General features: G+C 49.7%; 3 protein-coding genes across 5 annotated transcripts in view; all 3 read left to right on the top strand.

The window, feature by feature from the left end:
• Nucleotides 1–6,130: 6,130 nt before the first annotated feature.
• On the top strand, nt 6,131–7,069 carry LOC139180373 (olfactory receptor 6B2). The gene has a single exon (XM_070782012.1). The coding sequence runs from the start codon at nt 6,131–6,133 to the stop codon at nt 7,067–7,069; it is 939 nt and encodes a 312-aa protein (XP_070638113.1).
• Nucleotides 7,070–17,696: 10,627 nt separating this feature from the next.
• Nucleotides 17,697–18,617, top strand: LOC139180371 (olfactory receptor 6B2-like). The gene has a single exon (XM_070782006.1). The coding sequence runs from the start codon at nt 17,697–17,699 to the stop codon at nt 18,615–18,617; it is 921 nt and encodes a 306-aa protein (XP_070638107.1).
• A 4,518-nt stretch (nt 18,618–23,135) lies between these two features.
• The window catches only part of NDUFA10 (NADH:ubiquinone oxidoreductase subunit A10), a 38,984-nt gene continuing 35,802 nt past the window's right edge, over nt 23,136–26,317 (top strand). For 2 of the 3 annotated variants that reach the window (XM_070787015.1, XM_070787014.1), the window contains exon 1: nt 23,137–23,288. In XM_070787015.1, coding sequence (XP_070643116.1) covers nt 23,250–23,288 — 39 coding nt within the window. In that variant the 5' untranslated portion in view covers nt 23,137–23,249. Of the gene's footprint in view, nt 23,289–26,317 lie in introns of all 3 variants that reach the window. The other variant, XM_070787013.1, reaches the window with a different exon arrangement.

Genomic DNA, 26,317 nt, shown 5'->3' with positions numbered 1-26,317 from the left:
CTTGGGAGTGGGTGGCCTTGCTGAGCATGGACGGTGAGAGAAGATGGCTGGGGTCAAGGCAGCACACGTGGAGGAGAGGCCGGTGGAGAAAGAACTGGATCGTGGCCCGGAAATTAGGATGGGCTGGTGACAGGCACCTGAGGGACTGCTGGTGTGGGGACAGAAGCCTGTGGGCATGGGGGCTAAGACCATGGCGCAGCTGAGCAGTTGCAGATGAGACAGAGGGTGGTACAGCAGGGATGCCGAGTCAGAGAGATGTCTAACCGCTCAGCAGAGTCCACGGCAAAGGAGAGAAGAAGCAGGAGGAGACTGGACAGGGCGCACGCAGGGCGGTGGGGATGGCTCAGCTCTGTGGGAGCCTAGCGCCCATGGCTGGAGCCAGGTAACAGAGGGGCCATGGGTGTGAACAATTTGAGGGCAGCCTGGGGAGCAGGAGTGGTTCTCACACCGTCCTAGGGTTCAGCCTGTCTGAGGGTCTGGCCTGTGTGGGCATGCAGGAACTCCGACCATGCTGTCCCCACCCCTGACCTTTTAATTTTTCAAGAGAAACCAGAAATCTGTGCTTCGCCATGCAATGTTCTGACTGTCCAAAACAATGGCCAAAGGGAGGGTGTAAAGAATTTTCAGATGTGGGTGTGATAACACGCCGGTGTCTGGGAGGGACCCTCAGACTCGCTCAGCTCCAGTTAAGCTTTCCCTCTGCCCCACCACGAAATCTGACCTCTCAGGTATTTTTAAATGTCACTCTTAATCTTTGACTTATTCATTAACAACCAAATTCCAAAGAGTGGCTTCTGCCTCCACACATGTGGGCCACGCTCTCCACTCCATGGTGTCCATGGACAAGGACAGGGCTGGTGGACCTTTGAGTACTGATGTCTTATCCATCAGAACCCTGCTTTCTGGTGTTACATATAAAGAAAAGACTCACTTAGTTTTTTAACAAATATTTAACAGATGACCTTGGAATCATTCATTAAGCAATCTTCCCTTTTCTTCCTAATTATACCCCATGAGATTTGATTTAGAACTTTCTATCTAAGAACTAGAGATAGAGATAGTTGAAGAGGGGACTCCTTGGAAAAGACCCTGATGCTAGGAAAGATTGAGGGCAGGAGAAGGGGATGACAGAGGATGAGATGGTTGAATGGCATCATCAACTCAATGGACATGAGTTTGAACAAACTCTAGGAGATGGTGAAGGACAGTGAAGCCTGGCATGCTGCAGCCCATGGGGTCACAGAGTCGGACATGACTGAGCAACTAAACAACAACATACTGTTTTCACACTGTCCCATCGACTAAGTGGCAGCACTCATTATTTTTAACATTTCTTTTATTAAACCATTCAGTTCAGTTCAGTTGCTCAGTCGTGTCTGACTCTTTGCAACCCCATGAATCGCAGCACGCCAGGTCTCCCTGTCCATCACCAGCTCCCGGAGTTCACTCACACTCACGTCCATCGAGTCAGTGATGCCATCCAGCCATCTCATCCTCTGTCGTCCCCTTCTCCTCCTGCCCCCAATCCCTCCCAGCATCAGAGTCTTTTCCAATGAGTCAAGTCTTTGCATGAGGTGGCCAGAGTACTGGAGTTTCAGCTTTAGCATCATTCCATCCAAAGAAATCCCAGGGCTGATCTCCTTCAGAATGGACTGGTTGGATCTCCTTGCAGTCCAAGGGATTCTCAAGAGTCTTCTCCAACACCACAGTTCAAAAGCATCAATTCTTCAGTGCTCAGCTTTCTTCGAAGTCCAACACTCACATCCATACATGACCACAGGAAAAACCATAGCCTTGACTAGACAGACCTTTGTTGGCAAAGTAATGTCTCTGCTTTTGAATATTCTATCTAGGTTGGTCATAACTTTCCTTCCAAGGAGTAAGCATCTTTTAATTTCATGGCTGCAATTACCATGTGCAGTGACTTTGGAGCCCAGAAAAATAAAGTCTGCCACTGTTTCCACTGTTTCCCCATCTATTTCCCATGAAGTGATGGGACCAGATGCCATGATCTTCATTTTCTGAATGTTGAGCTTTAAGCCAACTTTTTCACTCTCCACTTTCACTTTCATCAAGAGGCTTTTTAGTTCCTCTTCACTTTCTGCCGTAAGGGTGGTGTCATCTGCGTATCTGAGGTTATTGATATTTCTCCCAGCAATCTTGATTCCAGTTTTGCTTCATCCAGCCTAGCATTTCTCATGATGTACTCTGCATAGAAGTTAAATAAGCAGGGTGACAATATACAGCCTTGACGAACTCCTTTTCCTATTTGGAACCAGTCTGTTGTTCCATGTCCAGTTCTAACTGTTGCTTCCTGACCTGCATACAAATTTCTCAAGAGGCAGGTCAGGTGGTCTGGTATTCCCATCTCTTTCAGAATTTTCCACAGTTTATTGTGATCCACACAGTCAAAGGCTTTGGCATAGTCAATAAAGCAGAAATAGATGTTTTTCTGGAACTCTCTTGCTTTTTCCATGATCCAGCGGATGTTGGCAATTTGATCTCTGGTTCCTCTGCCTTTTCTAAAGCCAGCTTGAACATCAGGAAGTTCACGGTTCACATATTGCTGAGGCCTGGCTTGGAGGATTCTGAGCAGCGCTTTGCTGCGTGTGGGGTGCGTGCAGCTGTGCACTGGTCTGAGGGTCTTTGGCACTGCCTTTCTCTCTACTTTCACTTCATTGCATTTTCTCATCTCCAAAATAGCAAGTTGTCTTCACTAATCCTCGCCTTTCTTTTTCCTGAACCGTCTTTGATATTCCCATGTGTTCTTACTTGAAGAGGATTTTAAGGATCATTTCATTCCGTTTTAAGGAAAATAAAGTTTGGTGAGGTTTCAACTGTGATCAAAGCTGCCCTGGCAGTGCCAGTAGCAGATGCAGGAGGCGTAAGAGACGGGGGCTCGATCCCTGGTGGGAAGATCCCCTGGAGAGGGCATGGCAACCCACTCCAGTATTCTTGCCTGGAGAATCCCATGGACAGAGGAGTCTGGGGGCCTACAGTCCATGGGGTCGGACAGAGTCAGACACAACTGAAGCAACTTAGCACATGCATGCACAGCTATAGTCAAGTTAAAATTTAAAATCCACTTGGAAATATTGACAGCTTTACAATATATCTTCAAGGGACATATTCATGATTAATTGCTGGCAGCCCAGGGGTTGAACCTGTGTCTCTTACGCCTCCTTCATCGGCAGGTTCTTTACCACCAGTGCCACCTGGGAAGCCATATAGGATGACTACAGCTTTAATATCATTTTGAAATCCCTTAATCAATTATGCATGAACTTGGGCAAGCATCGGGAGACGGTGAGGGACACAGAGGCCTGGCGTGCTACAGTCCATGGGGTCGCAAAGAGTCAGACCCAACTGGTGACTGAACAACACCAACAATCAATTATAATCTGGGTTTTCTAGGTTAAAGACACATTATCTGGAAATAACGACAGTTTTGTCTACTTCTTTATCCATTTTTGTAGTAGGTAGTAGAGGGCGGCGTTCTTACTTCTTGGTGGTTTTAAAGAATACCCATCTTCATCCTAGTCTCAGCAGAATGTGAGTGATTCTGATACTAACCACAGGGATGTCACAGGCTGTTGGCTGAGTGAGAGATATTTTTTCTTACCTGAAGTCATGATTCATTGGAAGTCATTGCTAAGAGAATCTACTGCAATAGGTATTGACATTTTTGACTTGTTTTTACATTTTTACTGGAGTCCACTTGATTTATAATGGTGTGTTAGTTTCAGGTGTGAGTGAAGAGTGAGTGAAGTCGCTCAGTCGTGTCCGACTCTTTGCGACCCCATGGACTGTAGCCTACCAGGCTTCTCCATCCATGGGATTTTCCAGGCAAGAATACTGGAGTGGGTTGCTATTTCCTTCTCCAGGGGATCTTCCCAACCCAGTAATCGAACCTGGGTTTCCTGCATTGCGGGCAGACGCTTTACCCTCTGAGCCACCAGGGAAGCCCGAAGGCAATTCACCCATAGATTCTTTTCGGTTATAGGTTATTACAAGATGTTGAGTGTAGTTCCCTTTGCTACAGAGAAGGCCTTTGTTGGTTCTCTATCTTATATATAGTAGTGTGTATGTATCTGTTAATCCCAAACTCCTAAAGTACCCCCCACTTACCCCTTTGGTAACCATAAGGTTATTTTCTATGTTGAATCAGAGATTTTTTATATATTAATATTCAAATAAATCACTTATTTGGGGATGGCAAATATATACAAAGTTTGGGATCGTTTTTGGTCAAAGCCTTTCTGCATCAGCAGGACTCCCGTCATCACTCTGATACGTTTGATCGCCCGGCAGCAGCTTGCGCTCTGAGCACGGGCACGCTTGCTTGTCTGTGGCATTTGCTGTCTGAACGTGCTTCTGGGTGCTACCTCCTGGCTTTTCATTTGAGTTTTGTAACTACACTAAATACACACACACACACACTAGGTCATTGGCACCTAGTTCTCCTTTCGTGGAAAGGAATTTGCCACTTGGTGAAATGAATTGGGAAATCCCCGCACCCTGCGACAGTTTATAAGCCATGAGAAAGCTCTGCTCCTGAGAGAAGAGGGAGATTCATTCTGGTACAGCATCTGAGGCCATGGCTGTCTCTGAAGCATCTCTAACAGTTCTTGTGTTTATATCATGGGGACATGGGGCCTTCTGTCTTGTCAGCTTTCTCAGAAAGTGGAGACCTTGAGACTCTAATGTTGGCCATCCCATGAGTGCCTTTAGGAATTGTCTAAGCTCTTGGCATGTCATTTTCATCTGTGAAATTAAGCTATAAGAAAACCACGGCATAAACCTCTGCCTTTTCTTCTGATGATACTATTTATTTTGTGACTTTCTGTTTTATAGCCTGTTAGAATAGTGTCAGAGGGCAACCCAAAGCTCTAACAGTCCATCTTAATAATTCCGAGTCTCTAGCCTGCACCCAAATGGGCTCACTGTTTCTCTTGTTGACGTCCCTTGGGAAGAGTCGTGGCCTCAGTGTCTGAGGACCCGTGTGTCTTCGTGAGTTCCTGAATTTTTCACCGTGAACCTCAGATTTTCACGTGAAAAATCTGAGCCTTGTTTCCCCATGGCCATGGTGAGGGTTACAAGAGGGAATTTATGTGAGTTACATCTGACATATGATAAGGGCTAGGGTCGGGAAGATCCCCTGGAGAAGGAAATGGCAACCCACTCCAGTATCCTGGCCTGGAGGATCCCATGGACAGAAGAGCCTGGTGGGCTATAGTCTACAGGCTGGCTCTGGGGGACCCACCTGCAGGTGGAGAAAGCGTGCCAGGGCAGCCCCTGGACTGTTCTGCAGACACTGCATGTAGAGCTCTGTCTTTATGCCCCTGTCACACACACCCCCTTAACCCTGGTCATGGGCTCGCTGGGCAGGTGGCTCCTCCCTCAGCGGTGACAGGCCCCTCGAGAATGTTCTGGACTCCCCCACTCTGCTGCCCCAGCCCCTCTGCCTTCTGTTTGCTCTCCTCCGGAACCCCGTTGACACCTCCCCTTGCTGGTACTCCCCGCAGGAGTTTCTGATGTTGTGGGGCTTTATCTTTTCATCCTTTACCAGATCTCAAGGGGGCCTTGAGGTGACAACTCTCTCCTGTTGACCTGGGAGGCTCCTCCTGCTCTTCACACCCCCAGCTCTGTGGAGAGATGCCATGGGTCTGGAGTCTGGCTGCTCAGAGAGACCCATAAACCTTACCAGCCCCTGGTATCCCTTCCTTTTACAAAAGCATCTCTGAAACCAGGTGAAGGACAACTATCTTCCAATGTAGCCAAGGACTGTGGACATCCCTTATGGCTATTAGACGCCTTCGGGAAAGTCCAGCTTATAAAAGCAATCAGATGATTTGAAGATCAACCGGGGGAGGAAATGGGCAGGCTATTCCAGAGCCCCACCTGCTCTCAGGGTGTCCAGTCCACAGGAAACCTAGACCCCCCCCCCACACTGAATGCTTCAGGCTTAACTTAGAGACAGTTTCTGTTCCCCTGCTGTCCAAGGACACAGGCGCCCACTCCTTGGGTCAAAACCCACCCCCAGGCTGACCTCTGCTTTCTTTCCCCAGCCGTCCTTGGCCCTCATCTGGCCTGAAGGTTGTTTGTGGCCCTGGGTGCCCCGCACAAGAGAATGAGGGGGAAGAATGTGACCCAGGTCAGCGCCTTCATCCTGGTGGGCTTCCCCACGGCCCCCCGGCTGCAGTACCTGCTCTTCCTCCTCTTCCTGCTCACCTACCTCTTTGTGCTGGTGGAGAACCTGGCCATCATCCTCACCGTCTGGGGCAGCCCCTCCCTCCACAGGCCCATGTACTACTTTCTGGGCATCATGTCTTCCCTGGAGATCTGGTACGTGTGTGACATCATCCCCAAGATGCTGGACGGCTTCCTCCTGCAGAGGAGGCGCATCTCCTTCGTGGGCTGCATGACCCAGCTCTACTTCTTCAGCTCCCTGGTGTGCACCGAATGTGTGCTCCTGGCCTCCATGGCCTACGACCGCTATGTGGCCATCTGCCACCCCCTGCGCTACCAAGCCATCATGACCACAGGGCTGTGTGTCCAGTTGGTGGCCTTCTCCTTCATGAGTGGCTTCACCATCTCCGTGATCAAGGTCTATTTTATCTCCAGCGCCACGTTCTGTGGTTCCAATGTCCTGAACCACTTCTTCTGTGACATCTCCCCCATCCTCAAACTGGCCTGCACGGACTACTCAACCGCAGAGCTGGTCGACTTTGTCCTGGCCTTCCTCATCCTGGTGTTCCCACTCGTGGCCACTGTGCTGTCCTACGGGCACATCACCCTGGCCGTCCTGCACATCCCCTCGGCCTCGGGCTGCTGGAGAGCCTTCTCCACCTGCGCTTCTCACCTCACCGTGGTCACCATCTTCTACACAGCCTTGCTTTTCACGTATGTTCGGCCCCGGGCTATTGATTCCCGGAGCTCCAACAAGCTCATCTCTGCTGTTTACACTGTCCTCACCCCAATCATCAACCCCTTGATCTACTGTCTGAGGAACAAAGAGTTCAAGGGTGCCTTGAAAATGGCCCTGGGCTTTGGTCGAGCTTCACTGTAGCAGACATGTTGTGGACTTTCATTCTGTTCATCTGAAACAGAATCTGAAAATACACCTCTTCTCTTTGAGGACATTTATTTGTAATCATGGAAATGCATTGCATCGTTGCAGTGCTTCATTTATTTTAAAATTTACTTCCACATCAGTTTTTCCCCTTCAGCTCATGGATGCTGATACAATAGCTGTGGGGATGATAATGCCATTATTTTCTGCATTTTCAGTTCAATTCAGTTTCTTAATCACGTCCAGCTCTTTGTGAACTCATGAACTGCAGCACACCAGCCTTCCCTGTCCATCAAAAACTCCCAGAGTTTGCTCAAACTCATGTCCATTGAGTCAGTGATGCAATCCAACCATCTCATCCTCTGTTGTTCCCTTCTCCTCCTGCCTTCAATTTTTCCCAGCATCGTGGTGTTTTCCAATGAGCCAGCTCTTCACATCAGGTGACTGAGTGACTTCGGCATCAGTCCTTCCAAGGAATATTCAGGATTGATTTCCTTTAGGATGGACTGGTTGGATCTTCTTGCAGTCCAAGGGACTCTCAAGACTCTTCTCCAACGTCATGGTTCAAAAGCATCAATTCTTTGGCGCTCAGCTTTCTTTACAGTCCAACTCTCACATCCATACATGACTACTGGAAAACCCATAGCTTTGACTAATGGACCTTTGTCAACAAAGTTGGGTCTCTGCATTTTAATATACTGTGTAGGTTGGTCATAGCATTCTTCCAAGGAGCAAGTGTCTTTGAATTTCACAGCTGCAGTCCCCATCCACAGTGATTTTGGAGCTCAAGAAAGTAAAGTCTGTCACTGTTTCCATATCAGCTTGCCATGAAGTGATGGGACTGGATGCCATGATCTTGGTTTTTGAATGTTGAGCTTTACGCCAACTTTGCCACTCTACTCTTTCATTTTCATCAAAAGGCTCTTTGGTTCCTCTTCACCTTGTGCCAAAATGGTGGTGACATCTGCATATCTGAGGTTATTGATATTTCTCCTGGAAATTTTGATTCCAGCTTGTGATTCATCCAGCCTGGAATCTCACCTGATGTACTCTGTATAGAAGTTAAATAAGCAGGTGACAACATACAGCCTTGATGTATATACTCCTTCCCTGATTTGGAACCAGTCTGTTGTTTCATGTCCAGTTCTAACTGTTTCTTCTTGACCTGCATACAGATTTCTCAGGAGGCAGGTAAGGTGGTCTGGTACTCCCATCTCTTGAAGAATTTTCCACAGCTTGTTGTGATCTACATACTCAAAGGCTTTGACATAATCAATAAAGCAGAAGTAGATGTTTTTTCTGAAATTCTCTGCATTTTCTATGATCCAGCAGATGTTGGCAGTTTGATCTCTGGTTCCTCTGCCTTTTCTAACTTCAGCTTGAGCATCTAGAAGATCACAGTTCACATATTGTTGAAGCCTGGCTTGGAGAATTTTGAGAATTACTTTGCTAGTGTGTGAGATGAGTGCAGGTGTACATTAGTTTGAACATTCTTTGGCATTGCCCTTCTTTGGGATTGGAATGAAAACTGACCTTTTCCAGTCCTGTGGCCACTGCTGAGTTTTCCAAATTGCTGGCATATTGAGTGCAGCACTTTCACAGCATTAGCTTTTAGGATTTGAAATAGCTCAACTGGAATTCCATCACCTCCACTAACTTTGTTCGTAGTGATGCTTCCTAGGCCCACTTTACTTCCCATTCCAGGATGTCTGGCTCTAGGTCAGTGATCACACCATGATGGTTATCTGGGTCATGAAGATCTTTTTTGTATAGTTCTTCTGTGTATTCTTGCCACCTCTTTTTAATATCCTCTGCTTCGATTAGGTCCATGCCATTTCTGTCCTTTATTTTGCCCACCTTTGCATGAAAATTTCCCTCAGTATCTGTAATTTTCTTGAAGAGATCTCTAGTGTTTCCCATTCTGTTATTTTCCTCTATTTCTTTGCATTGATCACTGAAGAAACATTTCTTATCTCTCCTTGCTATTCTTTGGAACTCTTCATTTAAATGGGTATAGTTTTCCTTTTTTCCTTTGCCTTTAGCTTTTCCTTATTTTATGGCTAGGCAAAGGCAGGCTTCCTCATCTTTGAAATTACCCTGCGCCTTTTGGGAAACAGTGAAATGTATCAGGTCATCTGAGGTTTTCACGTCCTAAACAAAGTGCGGTGTTTTGGGGAATGGAGCCCTTGAACTAGGCAGTGAACCGAGCACCAATGTCCACAGAGCAACGTGTGTCTGGGAATCATCAGGGCCTGTAGATTTTGGTTTAAATGTTAAAGTCCTGTTCCACTCAGGTCCCAGCTAGACTCCACCCCTCTGTCTTCTGTATATAAGCCCCCACCCCTCACATATCACTGCTGAGAGAATGAGTTTTCTTACCGCACAAGGTGATCCTGGTTGACCTGTAACACACCCAGGTGCCCAGGCCACTGGAGAGCCATGTGCAGAGACCCTGGCAGCCCTGCATGGTGCCTGGTGGGCAACCCACCAATATTTATTGAAGGAATTCCCCAAGGTACAAACAAGAGGTTCTAGCCATCTGCAGGGAGGAACCAGGAGCACTAACCCCTCAGCCGCATGCTCCAGGGAGCCCACCAGGTGTCCTGAAGAGGAGCTGGCATCTTAGAAGCAGCATCCCTCAGGGGCGAGGTCACCAAGTTGCCACCTGGGGACCGCAGAGTCAGAATCTTGGGATGTGGGCCCAAGAGAGGTCAGGGCTCTCAAAACATCAGACAGCTTTCCACACGGCTCTGATCGGCTGCAGAGTTCAAACCCTGGTCAGTCAGGCAGTTGGGATCAAAAAGAGATAATCTGAGGAGCACCCACACGACCAGGGCCAGGTTTGGAAACACAAGGAAAGGGGGATGGGCTATGGAGACCACAGACGACCTCAGGGCATTTCAACTGCTCTGTATGGACCACCTCTCTCTGTGGAGGCCCCAGAGATTTGGCTTCCACCTTGTCTCTGTGTCCTGAGGTCTCTACCCCTTAACCCTCCTGGGTCCTGCACCCATAGAGACATGCACAGGCCCTTTCTCATTCACTCTCTCATTAGGAGTCATGTAAAATTCATCAGATTCACACCAGCACGGGGGGATGCCAAGTGAGTGGCTTTTAAAGCCGGTGCCTGGTGCTGCCTGGACCCCCAGCCCATCTCTGCTCTGCACTTGTCCCTTCAGCCACGTGCATTTGCTACCATTTGGTTCCCTTTCTGGTCATCCCTCTGTGCCAGGTCCAAGGTCCATGCCAGATAAACAAGGTGAGGGAGACTCAGCCAGCCACGGCAGCCCTCAGGGTCTAGCGAGGAAGAGATGGCCTGAGTGGACCATGAAACCCCAGCCAGGGTGGGGTGTGCAGTGTCCCCTTGGAGCCTGAGCAGGGAACAGACCCAGTGGGACCACCTAGGTGCAGGTGGGAGGTCAGAGGGGAGGGGCTCCGGGGATCCCGCATCAGCTGTCCCAAGGGCAGGAAGTGTGTGTCCTGGAGACACTGAGCTGCGGGCACCTGATGTCAGTGGAGGGAGACCCCAGGGGCAGGAGGAGGGCGGTCCTAGGAGCGGAGGTCAGCTACAGCCCCGGACCCCCCTCCACCTTGTGAAGCGGCTCATCTGCATCCGGTCCACCCTTGGCCTGCTCGGTCAGACCCCTTGGCCCCATGTGATTTAGCAGAGAGAGTAGGGCACCTCCTGGACCACCCCTCGTCCTCCTGCTCCACCAGCCAGAGCACAGCTCCGGCTCAGCCGAGGTGACTGCAGGCCATGCACAGGGTCCTGAGAGCCTGTCTCCCTCATGGGCAGCTGAGACAGAAACCGGTTCCGTCTCCTGGGAACCCCTCAGTCCATGGCCTTCTCTGGTCACAACTGACTGACTCAACCATTTACTCATTCACGCATGTGTAGCCCAAGAACTGCCTACATGCCAGACAGGAGTCAGACAACTGGCGTTTGATGACGAACAAACAGACAAGAACCCAGCCCCATGCAGCTTGCCTTCTGTGATGGGTAGGGAAACACACAACACACACAAGTAGCATGCTCAGAGGGGTGCTCAGGGGCTCACGCTAAGGAGGGAAAGCCCAGCAGGCCCAGGGGGCCGGGAGACGGTCCCCAAGGTTATCTGCACCCCAGAGCCCATGATTGTGACCTGAGTCCTTCAGGATGGAATCAGGGAAGGATGTGGAGATGAAGAGGTCCCTGTGGGCTGTCCAGGGGGAGACACAGACAGCAGAAGACGACTCCTTGTGACCACAGAGGTAGAGATGGGAGGGATGCGGCCACGGGCCAGGGAGCCTGGAGCCGCCGAGGATGGAGAGGCAGAAAGAACCCTCCTCTGGGGCCTGTGGGAGGAGCCTGGCACTCCCACCCCTGATGTGGGACTCTCAGAATCATTTTCTGTTGTGTTAAGCCTCCTAGTTTGTGGTAGTTTGTTTCTGCGGACCCAGGACACTAATCCCACAGGCAGGAAAACAAGACCGTCCTGGGTGGGTGTGGGGGAAAAGTGCTTCAGGAAGGACAGTCCAGAGGCAGCAGGAGTCCAGAGCTCGAGGCAGGAGGAGGGGCAGGGCCATCTGTAGAGCATGAGGTGGGGGGAAGGGGAGGGGCCAGGGCAGTGGAGTTAGAGCAGAGAGAAAAGGAGGGTCTGGGTGAGACCAGAGAGGAGACACAGGCTCCCACTGGTGGCCCAGCCTCCCTGCCAGGCCCCACCTTCGGGACTGGACACTGAGGAGGTTCTGAGCTGGGAGGACCAGGGACTGAGCCTGTCCCATCGGTTCTGTGACTCTGCGGGGTCAACACATGGCCAGCCGAGCCTCTGGCTTTGGCCTGCACCCCTCCTGACAGCAGCCTGCTGTCCCTCCCCGCCACCCTCCTGGGGATGGAGGTGTGGGACCGAGGGACAACTCAGGGACAGCGGCTCCTCAGGTTGGCCCAGGACACGGCCACCGAGCTGTATGGAGTGAAACGGGGGCCACAAGGTGGACACGCAGACCTGCCCTCAGCTGGTCCCAGAGGCCCGAGGACCCACTAATTGGCCATGTGGGCAGTGTTGCCTGCCTGGCAGGGTAATTGGGCCCTGGAGTCCTTGAGCTCCAACTGAAAAAGCCAAGACTTCTGTGCCTCCCAGCCACCCAGGCAGTTCTCCTCTCCAGAGTGAGTCCCAGTCACACTGGTCCCCGTGGCTTGCCTGTGAGTCATTGGACACCAGGAGAAGCCAGTCACAGAGAAGACCAGAGGACCCCAGTTGGGATCCAGCACCTTCCATGTTGATGCCTGTTGTTTTACTGTGATTCTAGAGCATGGTGTGTACACTGCATCCTGGCTAGTGATTTTGTGTGTGTGTGTGAGAGAGAGAGAGAGAGACTCCACCAGCCATGCCTGCCCCCTCACAACAGCCAATCTGTGGCAGGGGCTGTGCAGGACTCCCCTCTGCAGTCCCATCACCAAGACTCGAGGGTGCTCCAGAAATGGCCCTCACACCTGTAGGCCCTGTGCCGACTACACACTTGTAGGCCCTGTGCTAAGCCCGTTTCTGACATCACCCCCAGCCTCACCAACAGCCTCACATGGACTGGGAAGACCAAGGGCACTTGTCCCCATGCTGCCTCAGGTGCTGTCCAGGTGTTCCCAGTTGCGGGGGAAGCGGCTGCAGGCTGCCAGTGCCGGTGGAATCAGGGAGACCCTGCTCTAAGACTAAGTCTCTAAGACCCCCAGAGGCACGTAAATCCATCCTTCCTGGAAAGGGAATCTTCCTTTGCCCCTCTCAGGTTTTCCCAAAGGACCCAAAAGAGTTTGCATTTGCTGGCCTGGTGGGAGCCTTCTCTCTGCAGCTGCTGGAGAACTTGTTTTGGAGCAGAGAACCCCAGGCTCCTTACTGCTCTTGGACTCTGAGCAGGGGACCAGGCAGGGGTGGGGAGTTGGGGCAAGCACACCAAAAATGCAGGCTGTCTGAAAACCATGTGTGACCCTGGAATGGAACAGGGCCATGAGAGGGACGCAAGACCAAATCCCAGCAGGGCTGGGGTCTGGTTGGCGGCAGGGCATTGGGGTTAAGCCAGAGACCAGAGGAGCTCCAGTGCTGTGTGAGATGTGCCCTCAGAGCGGCGGGCATGTCACTGTTGGGTCCCTCTGCACCATCTTTGCAGCTTGTCTAAAATTCTCCCAAACAAAGGGTTTGCTGCAAAAGAAACCAGCCATTGTCCTAAGTGCAGGGAAGGAGGATGAGCTCCAGTTGTCCTGAATTTCTAAGTAAACACAGTTTTTCACTGAACCAGACAATCCAGTATGAATTATCCAGCACACTGGTGATCAGCTGCTCAGTGGCTAAGTCATGGCCAACTCTTTGTGACCCCATAGACTTCAGCGTGCCAGGCTGCCCTGTCCTTCACCATCTCCCAAAGTTTGTCCTAACTCATGTCTATTGAGTCAGTGATGCCATCCAAGCATTGCATCCTTTGTCACCCCCTTCCACTCCTGCCCTCTCTCTTTCCCTGCATCAGAGTCCTCCCAATGAGTCAGCACTTCCCACGAGGTGGCCAAAGTACTGGACCTTAGCTTCAGCATCAGTTCTTCCAATGAATATTTAGCCTTAATTTCCTTTAGGGTTGACTGGTTTGATCTTGCTGTCCAAGGGACTCTCAAGCATATTCTCCAACTCCTCAGTTCAAAAGCATCAATTCTTCAGTGCTCAGGCTTTTTTATGGTCCATCCCTCACATCGGTACATGATGACTGCAATAACCACAGGTCTGACCACATGGACTTTTGTTGACAAGTGATGTCTCTGCTTTTTAATATGTTGTCTTAGGTACCTGACTGGGTCTAAAGTGAGGGAGAAAAGCATGTATGTAATAGCATTTTGGTGAAACACAGGAGCCTTTATAAGGGAAGGTAATCTGAAGAAATGGCCACACCTAGAGTCTGATGCTGTGTGACGTGGACAGTCATGGACCACAAGGCTCAGGGACTACTCAGGGAAGTGCTGAGCCTCAGCCAGGCCTGTCTGGCTCCTTCTCAGCATCTGCTTGTCCTCGGAAGTGAGGATGCTCCTCTCCTCTGGGTGCAGGAAGAGCCCCTCTCATGGGAGTGTCTTATGACCTGATCCAGGGGAGATGGTGGTAGGGTGGTTCAGGATGACCCTCCTCTCTCTGCCACTTCTCAAACTCCTTCCACTTTGAATGGTCAATGTGCCAGGGAGCCGTGTTCTGGGCTGTGCACACTCAACCCATGTATGTAGTGTGCTTTCCTTGGTTTTATTGCCACCTTTGCACGTCTCTGAGTCCTCTGCCTCCTCAGCTGGAACACAAATGCCATCCGGAACAGGACAATTGCCTCTCCGGCCCTGCCCCCAGCATGTGTTCAAGAAATATGTCTCAAAGAAAAGGAAAATAGGATAGCAATGAGGAGGCAAGAAACGTGTGGGATCTGACCTCATGAGAGCCAACCTGGTGAGACAGAGGCCTCTTCCCAGATGGAGACAGAGGCCAGGAAAGCCTTGTGAGTCCGGGGCTCCCATGTTAGTGCTTCCCCAGCGACGCTGTGTCTTCTCACAGGCTCACTGTGTCCTTTGGGCACATCTGTTCTCGTATTAGGAAGTCATCATGTGCAAATCGAGATGTTGTTATTGTTGTTCAGTCACTAAGTCATGTCTGACTCTTAGAGACCCCATCGACTGCAGCGCAGAAGGCTTCCCTGTCCTTCATCATCTCCTGGAGTTTGCTCAACTCATGTCCATTGAGTTGGTGTCGCTATCTAACCATCTCATCCTCTGTTGCTCCCTTCTCCTCCTGCCCTCAATTTTTCCCAGCATCAGGGGCTTTTCCAGTGACGTATGCCTGGAATTATTCTTCACCACCATACCCTCTGCCTGGGTCCCCTGCACCCAGCATGGTTGTGGGGTGGTGCAGGTGGTGGGATAAAAGCCCACACCTGTCGGGTGTCCAGGTGCTGCACATCCATCACCTCCTACAGCGTGGCAGGGAGATGGACACACCACTGTGTTTCTGGGTCAAAGACTCAGGGGCCTGAGGTTGGGCAAGAGCCTCAGGTGCCGTCCAGGGAAGGCAAGTGGGTAACAGGTTCAGACAGGGCCCGAGGCTGCTCTGCTGAAGCAGAGAGAAGGGGCACCTCCTAAGGCAGAGGGGAGCTGAGCAGATGAACAAGGAGCAGGACGGATGGGAGGGTGGTGGGAGCCAGGGGTCCACACTCAGGGGGGCAGGAAGGCAGTGGTCTTGCACCTCAGAGCCTCCTTTCCTGTGGTGCCACCAGGTGAGTCGGGCTCCGTGAGAAGACCCTCTGCCCTCAGGCCAGTCTTCATCTTGGGTGTTTGTCAGAAGTGGTCTCCTTAGCTCCCCTCCACATGCCACTGGCTCTGTCGTCCCATGCATCTGCCTCCTTACCATAGGCACCCCCTGCCTGCCTCCTCTGGGACAGTCTGCCCTTCATGTCCTGCTAGTTGACCTGAGGAGACAGCCCCGGAGGCCAGCAGAGGCCAGGCTCAGCCTCTGCCCATCCCGTGATCTCCTGAAGCCTGCAGCCCTTTCCTAGAACCTTCTCCACCCTCCCCCAGCCCTACAAGCTCAGTTGCGGTTCTTCCCTTTTGGCTGGTGGCCCTAACTTCCTACAGGTCCCTTTCTTCCTGCTCAGCATCAATGGAACAGATCTGAAGGAAGCTTCCAGGCCTGACGATTGCTCCCTCCTTCCCATCTGATAGAGACCAGTGCTGGCCACACTCCCCCTGACCCCAACTTCCCACTCACTGCCCCAACCCCTCACTCCACCATGCCCACAGTCTGCGCTGGCCAGGAAAGGCAGCCAAGACTTCCTGTGTGTGTGTGTGTATGGGTGTGAGACTGTGAGTGTAGTTGTGCTGTATGAATGTGTCAATGTGTATCTGTGTGTGTACATATGGGTGTGAGACTGTAGGTGTGTGTACAAATGTGGCAGTGTATCTGTGGGCGTATGTATATGGGATGAGACTGAGTGTAGGTGTTGTATGAATAAGTCAGTGTGTATTTGTGTGTGTGTGTATGTATGGATGTGAGACTCTGAGTGTAGGTGTGCTATGTGAACGTGTCAGTGTGTATCTGTGTGTCTGTTTATATGGGTGTGAGACTGAGCGTAAGGAAGTTGTATGAATGTGTCAGTGCGTATCTGCACGTGTATGTGAATATATGAGTGTGAGAATGTAGGTGTGCGTATGAATGTGTCAGTGTGCATCTGTGTGTTTATGTATATAGGGTGAGGCTGTGAATGTAGGCGTGTTGTATGAACGTTTTAGTGTGTATCTGTGTGTGAGTCTGTACATAGGGTATGAGACTGTGAATATAGGTGTGTTGTATTAATGTATCAGTGTGCATCTGTGTGTCTGTGAGTATGTATGGGTGTGAGACCGTGAGTGTAGGTGTGCTGTATGAATGCATCATGTGTATTGTGTGTGTGTGTGTACATATGGGTGTGAGGCTGTGAGTGTAGGTGTGTCGTATGAATGTGTCAGTGTGTATGTGTGTGAGACTGTGGTTGTAGGTGTGTTGTATGAACATGTCAGTGGGTAACTATATGTCTGTACACATGGCTGTGAGACTGTAGATGTGTTGTATGCACAAGTCAGTGTGTATATCTGTGTGTACATGGCTGTGAGACTGTGAGTGTAGGTGTGCTGTATGAACGCGTCAGTGTGTGTCTGTGTATGTATGGGTGTGACAATCTGAGTTTAGGTGTGTTGTATGAATGTGTGACCGCATATTTGTGTGTATGTACAGTTTGAGACTCATGGTGGAGGTGTGTTGTATGAATGTATCAGTGTGTACTGGTGTGTGTGTATGTATGGGTGTGAGACTGAGTGTAGGTGTACTGGATGAACGTGTCAGTGTGTATCTGTGTGTGTGTGTATGTATGGGTGTGAGAATGTGAGTGTATGTGTGATGCATGCACGTGTGAGTGTGTGGGTATGACCATGGGTGGGGGCATGGGTTGAGGGTGGGAGCGGCAGGTCACACCACCAGAGACCTGGAGACCCTTGCTCACCTGCAACAGCTTCTCAGGCCCTGACAGCACTTCCCTCTGGGGAGGGGCAGGCATGACCCCAGTCACACCCAACTTGCCTTCCCTGTGCACCTTTCTGCACCAGGGCAGGGCACCGCAGAGGTGGAAGAGCAGCTGCCATGCATAAAACTTGGGAAAAACGAAGTTCAATATGTTTTCCTCATGCTTCGTCCTGATGCAGGTGGTGGAGGCAGTGGATGCTAGTGGTGGCCGAGGAATCCAGGCTCATGTTCTCTTGTAAAACATGCCCTACAGCCAAAGATGGGGCTGATACATCCATCCTGGGTCCCAGACACACATCCCGATGGGCCGTGCAAAGGATCTCCTCTCTTAAGTCAAAACAACTACTCCTTGCATGTCCACTCTCCCTAGATGTCCTCTGTCATTACCTCTAAATGTATGCAGGGCTTTTCTAACACAAAACATGGAAATACTGTTATCATTGCTCCCCTGCTGTCTGAGGAACCAGGCATCACCTCCTTGGATCAAAACCCACCCCCAGGCTGACCTCTGCTTTCTTTCCCCAGCTGTCCTTGGCCCTCATCTGGCCTGAAGGTTGTTTGTGGCCCTGGGTGCCCCGCACAAGAGAATGAGGGGGAAGAATGTGACCCAGGTCAGCGCCTTCATCCTGGTGGGCTTCCCCACGGCCCCCCAGCTGCAGTACCTGCTCTTCCTCCTCTTCCTGCTCACCTACCTCTTTGTGCTGGTGGAGAACCTGGCCATCATCCTCACCGTCTGGGGCAGCCCCTCCCTCCACAGGCCCATGTACTACTTTCTGGGCTCCATGTCTTTCTTGGAGATGTGGTACGAGTCTGACATCATCCCCAAGATGCTGGACGGCTTCCTCCTGCAGAGGAGGCGCATCTCCTTCGTGGGCTGCATGACCCAGCTCTACTTCTTCAGCTCCCTGGTGTGCACCGAATGTGTGCTCCTGGCCTCCATGGCCTACGACCGCTACGTGGCCATCTGCCACCCCCTGTGCTACCAAGCCATCATGACCACAGGGCTGTGTGTCCAGTTGGTGGCCTTCTCCTTCATGAGTGGCTTCACCATCTCCGTGATCAAGGTCTATTTTATCTCCAGCGCCATGTTCTGTGGTTCCAACGTCCTGAACCACTTCTTCTGTGACATCTCCCCCATCCTCAAACTGGCCTGCACGGACTACTCAACCGCAGAGCTGGTTGACTTCATCCTGGCCTTCCTCATCCTGGTGTTCCCGCTCGTGGCAACTGTGCTGTCCTACGGGCACATCACCCTGGCCGTCCTGCACATCCCCTCGGCCTCGGGCCGCTGGAGAGCCTTCTCCACTTGCGCTTCTCACCTCACTGTGGTCACCTTCTTCTACACAGCCATGATCTTCATGTACGTCCGGCCCCAGGCCATTGATTCCCGGAGCTCCAACAAGCTCATCTCTGCTGTTTACACTGTCCTCACCCCAATCATCAACCCCTTGATCTACTGTCTGAGGAACAAAGAGTTCAAGGGTGCCTTGAAAAGGCTCTGGTCTTAGGCCAGGTTTCAAAGCAGCACAGTTTTTCTATAGTCTAATTTATGATGGTAATAACACCTTATCTTCCACTTGAGAATTGTTTGCCTATTCCAACATCATGAAGATATTCTCCTGTGTAACTCCAGAAGCTTTGCTGTTTCACCTTTGTCTCGATTTATAGTCCATCAGAAAATGATTTTTATTTACAGTATGAGATCTGGGTTAGCATTAATTCTTTTCTATATGCATATGAAATTGACCAGAACCCACTCTTTGTTGAAAAGACAATGCTTTGCCCTCTGCAAAATCACCCTTTCCATAAACCAAATATCTATCTATTCTCATCTCTTTTGGACTCATTTTGTCCCATGGTCTGTTTGTCTATTCATGTGTATTATGCTCTTGATGTCAAGCCCAAGAATTCTTTCCCTAATCCTAAGTCCTGAAGGTTTTATCCTATGACTTTTTTCTAAGGGCTTCATAGCTTTGCCCCTACAATGAAGGGCCATGATCCACTGTGAGTCAGTTTTGTATAAGGCGTGATGGGCATATTAAGGTTTGTTGTCCATGGACGTCCAGCTGCTGTAATGCCATTTGCTCAAAAGCCTGTCATTCCTTTGCTGAGCTGCACTGCATCTTTGGAAAGCATCGGTTGACAATACTGGTGCAGATTTATTTCTGATCTCTGTGTCAGTCCTGTCAGGACCACATGGTCTTGATTAACGTAGATGCAGAGTAAATCCTCAACAGTGGAGGAATGATCCCTCCCACTTCACTCTTCCTTTTCCAAATGGTTGCTGCTCTTCTAGGGCCTGGACAAGTGAATTTTATTACAAGCTCATCTACATCAATAAAAACGTTGTTGATATTTTGACAGGACTTGCGTTAAACTTACAGATCAGTTGGGGGAGAGTTCTCATTGTTTCTCTGTTGAGTCTTCTCATGTTGTGTAGCTTTCAGCATACATATCCTGTATGTTTTGCTAGATTTGTATGTCTTTGCTAGATTTGTATGTCTGTGCTAGATTTATACCCAAGTATTACATTTTTAGAGCAATCATAAGTGGCATTGCATTCTTTTTGTTTCCCCTTGTTTTTCTGTTGGTATATAGAAATGCAGTTGATTTTCATGTTGATTTTGTAACCTGAAATCTTGCTGAATTCACTTATGATTTTTTGTAGGTTGCTTTGAGTTTTCTACATAAACAATACATGTTACCTATGTATACAGATAGTCTTACTTCTTCCTTTCCAATCTTTATGCCTTGAAAGTGAAAGTGTTAGTCATTCAACCGTGTTCAACTCTTTGGGACCCCATGGACTGTAACCCACCAGGCTCCTCTGTCGTGCATGTGATTCTTCAGGCAAGAATACTGGAGTGGGTTGCCATTTCCTCCTCCAGGGAATCTTTCCGACCCAAGGATCAATCCTATGTCTCCTGCATTGGCAGGTGGATTAACGCTGAGCCGCCAAGGGAGCCTGCAGATATTGCAGCCTGTTTCTTATTTTAGAAAGAGTAGAAGGAAAGCATCAGTCTTTCACTATCAAGTATGAGGTTTGCTATAGGTTTTTATAGATATTTTTTATCAAGCAATTAGTAAATTGTTGCACCTTATGTGATTTCAGGATAATGCAGCTATAATATTTTTGTTACAATAAGTCCCCTACATACAAACATTCAAGTTGCAAACTCTCAACAATTTGTTTGTGTGTCCAATCACACAAGTAGAACTGTACACAAAGGTTGCAGCAGCTATTCAGAATGCAATCCAATGCTACCGTGTCATCTATGAAGAGAAAAAGAGGTACTATCCAGACATCATCGGATCATTTTTTTCCAAGAGGCTGGATAGAACTGAATCCAGGAAGGAACCATAACCTGTGTGATCCATGTCATGTGTGAGTGAAGCAGCAGCTCACCCTCCATCTCCTGTTGCTGACGATCCTCCAGTTCTACTGTCTCCCACCTCCTCTCTCTCCTCCAGTCAGTAGCTCTTCTCGCCTGTTGAGTCCATGCCAGCCCTTGCGTGCCAGCTGTTAGTATGCACTACTGCACTTTTCAAGGCACTGTGTGTGCTGTCAGGTTAAACATGCTTTTTGTTTGCTTGTTTTTTATATATTGTGAAAAGTATTATAAAGCTATTACAATACAGTATTAGTCAATTGTGTTAGTTGGGTATCTAGGCTCACCTGGTTGGATCTAGAAACGTCTTAGGACTCAGAACAGAACTCATTCAAGTGCAGGGGCCTTAATGTATTGTTGTTTTCAAAGTATCTCATACTGATCCAGAAAATCCAACTTTCTCTCTTATAAGCTAATATTGAACTTCTGCTCATTTGGTTTCACTGCTGTAGTTAAGTGATTATACAATTGCTCCAACTGAAGCTGGACAGATACGCTAGAGACTCATAAATGGAGCTCCTTTGGAAGGGACATCCCCAAGCGCACTGCTTCCTCTCCTTGTTTCTGGATACGGAATGGCAGCACCTGGTCGTGGCTGGCTGTCCAGATCCCAGAACAAATATTCACGTGTTACTATTAGGGACATCGAACATATCATTTATTTCTGTGCACCAACAGCTCAACTTACTCTAGATACAAGAGTATTTCTGTGTAACTGAGTAAGGTTTGGTTTTAAAAAAGTAGTTGGGGAAACATTATATATAACAAACCATGCCTTCCTACAATATTCATCATAAGCATTAGGGTTAAGAGCCGTGAGGAGGTATGCCCCTGTGGACACCATCTCCTGCTCATGATCTATAGCTGGACGCAGGAACCAGGGAGAAGAGGAGACCAGGCCTGGAAAGGCCCTTGACAGAAAGGCAGTTCCCAAAATAGAGTGGTGGGTGTGGGGCCAAGGAGACTGACCATGTGATTCCATTTGGGGGAGCTGTTTCCAGCTGGCCCCAGTGGTAAAGAATCTGCCTGCTAATGCAGGAGATGAGGGTTCGATGCCTGGGTCAGGAAGATCTCCTGGAGCTGGAAATGGCAAACAGCTCTAGTATGCTTGCCTGGAAAATCCCTTGGACAGAGGAGCCTGGCAGGCTACAGTGCATGGTTTAGCAAAGAGTCGGACATGATTGTGTCTGTGTTTGCATGCACGTGTGTGCAAACGTGCACGTGCGCGTACACACACACACACATGCTGTTTGAGAAAACTTAGTACAGTGATACCTCAGGACAGTGATATTTAACTTAAGGTTATTTTGTTTCCACTGAGATCTCGCTCTCTTTTTCACTATGCCATCAGTACAAAGTTAATAAACACAGAACTTGGTCTTGGGAAGTGATAAGAAGGGTGTGTGTTTGCTTGGGTGAAGCAGGAAAGACAACCAAGTACTGGAGCGACTATGCAAATTGGCTAGTGGCACAAGGCCAGAGAACCTGACAGGGAGGCGTCCCCACCCTCACCCCCCACACCCCAAACTTCTCAGACATACTGGCAAGGACATGGGGCTTTCTAGACATCACAATGTGGAGCCAGCACTTGGGTAATAAGTGGTGACTCCACCGGGCCAGATGGCTTGGGGCTACCTGGTCACACCTGGTCATCTAACTGTATTTGAGGCACACCTGTGCTGTGTGAGGAGTCTGCTTGGGGCTGAGGGCACAGTGGTGCAGGATCTGGACACGGCCGTTGCTCTCGGACAACGTATAGAGCCGTGTTTCTCTCAATGTGGGTCATTCACATCAGAACTAGCTGGAAGCTTGCTAAACAGATTTTAGAGCCCATCCCAGATCTTCTAAATCAGACCCTCCGGCATTGGGGGCTGGGGATCTGAATTTTGGACAAGCAGTTCTCTTACTGGAAACACATCCATTGAAAGGACATTTGTTGTGACAACTCCATGACCATTCTGAAAAGCTGAAAACCGAATGAATGTCAAACAACACTTAGGGTATTAAAAACAATACGCCTGAGGAGGAGGAGGTGGAGGAGGGTGAGGCTTGTGAGAAGTTTCAAATGTCAAGTGTAGTAGGAAAGAAATCATCTCAAGCCCCGTGGGCCGGGAAGGGCGATCCTGTTCCCGATCCCTCGTTGAGAGCCTCTCTGAGGATCACGCTTGTCCGGCGTGCGCTCTCACACCGTCCCTCCTTTCACCCGCTGACCGCCCTCCTAGCCTCCGGTGGTTTGTGAGCTGCGGAGACACTTTCAAGATGACTCTGGGTTGCCCTGCAGCCCTGGGGAGTCGGGGGGTGGGGTGCGCCCTGGACGCGGATGAGGCGCGGTAGTAACTACCGGGCCCGGGGCGGCTTCAGCTCCCCACACTGTGCCACCTCAAAACCCGCGGCGGGCGGGCCTCCCTTTAGGATCCAGGCGGCGAGAGGACCGTCCCTCAGAATCCAGGCGGCGGTCGAGCCTCCCCTGGGAACCTGGGCGACGGGAGGACAACCCCTCAGAACTCACCCCTCAGAACTCGGGCTGCGGGCAGGCCCTAAGACGCCGGGTCGAGGCGGACGCCAAGGGAGACCCCTGGCGGACCAGCCCGCGGCTGCGCGCTGTGCGCCTGCATTCGCCGCCGGAACATTCCCGTCAGGCGCGGCGCGGACACCCCAGCCGTGACGTCACGGCGGCGCGCCGGCAGCGGGAGAGGACCCTGTCACGACCGCGTCCCCTCGGGTCCTTGAGCCGGTGCAGACAGCGGAGCCATGGCCTTGAGGCTGTTGAGACTTGTCCCACCGCGCGTGGTGAGCCGGCGGCGGGCGGGAGCTGCGGGGGGCGGGGAACCTGTTTTGTCCTCCTGGCGCCGCCCCTTCCTCGCCTCCCCGGGCTTCCCAGGTCCCTTCCTGGCGGTGGATCCCACTGTCCTCTGAAGTGTCTGGTCGTGCATTGCGAGGGCAGAGCTTGCAAGAGCCGCCAGCTTCTTCAGGCCATTTTCTCTCAGCTCCAAGTAGAACGTGGGGCTCGGAGGTGAATGGGCTGCCTGGCCGCCCGGCAGGGGGAAGCCAGGTTACAGCGGTTACGGGGTGGGCGAGTGAACTGGTGTGTTGAGCCGGGGCCGGGGGCGTGCGCGCTCATTCACTCGTTAACTCCTGAGGCGGCGCTGTCAGTGGCCGGTAAGGGGTGAGTGACGGAGAGCAGAAATGGCAGAAGGCGTTCAGGTCCGATCTGGAAGCATTAGGAGACCTTCTGGAATGACACTGTTCGCAGAGCCAGCAAGACAAGCAAAATGAGTTGTGTCAGGAAAACCAGTTTATGACAGTGACTGCATCTTAGCTTCTGTGGCTCCTAGTGACTGGAGGAACGTTGGTGGCTGTGGCAGCAATATCATTGACTCAACAAGTGCATCCTGCCCAATATGTTGATACCATGTCTAAAAATGTTTCTTTAACTCTAGCAACACAGAAAGTTATAGATAGAAAATTGGAGATGAGAGTAGATGCCTTAGAAGAGGCAATAATGCATATTGGGACTGAGTTACAGGCTTTAAAAGTGAAAATGGCTCTGTCTTGCCACGCTGATTACCGGTGGATATGCGTGACATCTTTAAAGGTAAACGAGACAGATTATGAATGGGAAAAAATCAAAAAACATATCTCAGGTGTTTGCAACAGCTCTGACATTGGCCTGGACTTAGGGAAAGTTCATAATCAAATACAGGCCCTGGAACACTGTCGACTGGATTTTACCACCGCTGGAGCAGCTAATGACTTTTTTCACACCTTCTCTAACTTTTATTTCTGGAAAAAACATTCTGTCTAATATCCTTGGATACATTGCTGCTGGTGCTTTAATTTTGCTTCTCATAATCATTCTTCCTTGTATTGTCAGGATTCTTCGGCAGAACATTCAAAAGCTTGCGACTGAGCTGCCTCTGGCTGTTTTAAGAAATAAAAAAGGGGGAGATGCGGGGAGCGAGCTCCGCCTCTGGCAAAGGTCATGAGGAAGGAGGCTTGGCATACGCAAAGGCGGGATCAAGCCTCAGGAGTCTCCCTGGAAATTCTCGAGCAATCTACCCCCAAAACCAGAGTCTGCCTACTTTCTGCTTTGTGCTTTCACCTACACCTCTGACTTTACGGGGGGCTGTCCCCCACGACCTCTCTGAAAAAAGAGTTAGCTTACAGCTCCAGTTAATAATTCCTGGGTGTGACAGTGTTTAACCTACAAACTCCTTTGGAAATCCTCTAGCCTGCCTGAATAGGTTTTTCCGGCCACATGTGATTGTTCAGAGCCTCCCAACTGTGAGAGGCAGGAGATGTTCTAAACTGTCTAAACACAGATTCTTTTCAGTAGTTAAAAGATTGATTAGAAATTGTATTGGTAAAGGGATTTTCACTTGTTGGGCCAATGTTTGCTGCTAAGTTTCCATATCCCTTACCTGCTGTGTCCCTGGCAGTGTATTGATTAATATAGTTGGTGTAAGTAGTAGCTTTAATGTTTGTAACCTGGGACCCTTGAGTTAATTCTTTTTCTTGTTATAGCCCACCACACCTTTGCTCTGTAGGAATGCAACTTTATCTAATGCTTTTTGGAGGCTGGCGCCTGACTTGAGAATAATCACCTTTAGAGAAAAAGGCCTCCGGGCCAGAAGATGATGCAAATCACCTAAACTTTTGCATATGATAAGTTTGCAGGAAGAAAGCCTGGCTTACTGCATGACTCTACCCCTTCCCCCATTATCCTCTATGCATAACTTAAGGTATAAAAACTACTTTGGAAAATAAAGTGCGGGCCTTGTTCACCGAACTTGGTCTCACCATGTCGTTCTTTCTCTTACCTTCTGGCTGAATTATTCAGCCTCTTTTCTCCACTGAATTTCCTCACTGAGCTATCCTTATTTCAGCCTCTTTTCTCCACTGAATTTTCCTACTGAGCTATCCTCATTCTATTACTCTTTATATCCTTAATTAACGTTTAATTAAGCAATTGTTTCCTGATCCTCGCCGACGCCGTCCCCGCTTCGAATTCCCTGGATCAGCTGGGGCTGGTCCCCGGCAGGTGGCAAATTGTAGAGACTTGACCTCTGTGCTTAGGATTTTGATGAGCAAAGGTTATTGAACAGAACAGTGCAGTGGTCTTATTAAAAAGTCATATAAATGTCTTTAGGAGATAATTCAGGCTGCAAAAGAGAAGAAAAAGAGAGAGATAGTTGTGTTTAACACCCAGTATACTTCCCTGCATTAGTGGAAGTTAGAGCCCCAGGATAGAGCGGGTACTACTCTGCTGCGGGGTGCTCACTAGATGGACCCATCTGTGACTGTGTCCATCCTGAACATCACTCCCTGCAGGGAATATAGATGGACTTCAGTAGGTCCAGAGGAAAATGAATAGGATGCAAAGAGTATGCAGCTTGTTATTAGGTTGGTGCAAAAGTAATTTCATTTCACATTGTTGAAATACATTCTTAAATGTGGTTATGTTATACATCATTTTAACGCACATTTCTCACTTTATGTTTCTTTGCTAATAACATTACTTCCTGTGTATTTTACATTTATTTTAGACTAGGGAAATGATGTTAGACAAAAAGAAAATTTGAGTGATTTTTTTTTTTTTTTTTTTGAGTTCAAAATGGGTCATAAAGCAGTGGAGACAAACTGCAACATCAACGCATTTGGCCCAGGAACTGCTAATGAACGTACAGTGCAATGATGGTTCAAGAAGTTGCAAAGGAGACAAGAGCCTGGAAGACGAGCTCAGTGGCTAGCCATCGGAAGTTCAGTTCAGTCACTCAGTCGTGTCCAACTCTTTGCGACCCCTTGAATCACAGCACGCC

Source organism: Bos indicus, chromosome 3 (assembly GCF_029378745.1).
Source record: "Bos indicus isolate NIAB-ARS_2022 breed Sahiwal x Tharparkar chromosome 3, NIAB-ARS_B.indTharparkar_mat_pri_1.0, whole genome shotgun sequence".
Classification (NCBI taxonomy): Eukaryota; Metazoa; Chordata; class Mammalia; order Artiodactyla; family Bovidae; genus Bos; species Bos indicus.
This window is presented reverse-complemented; position numbering and strand designations above follow the sequence as displayed.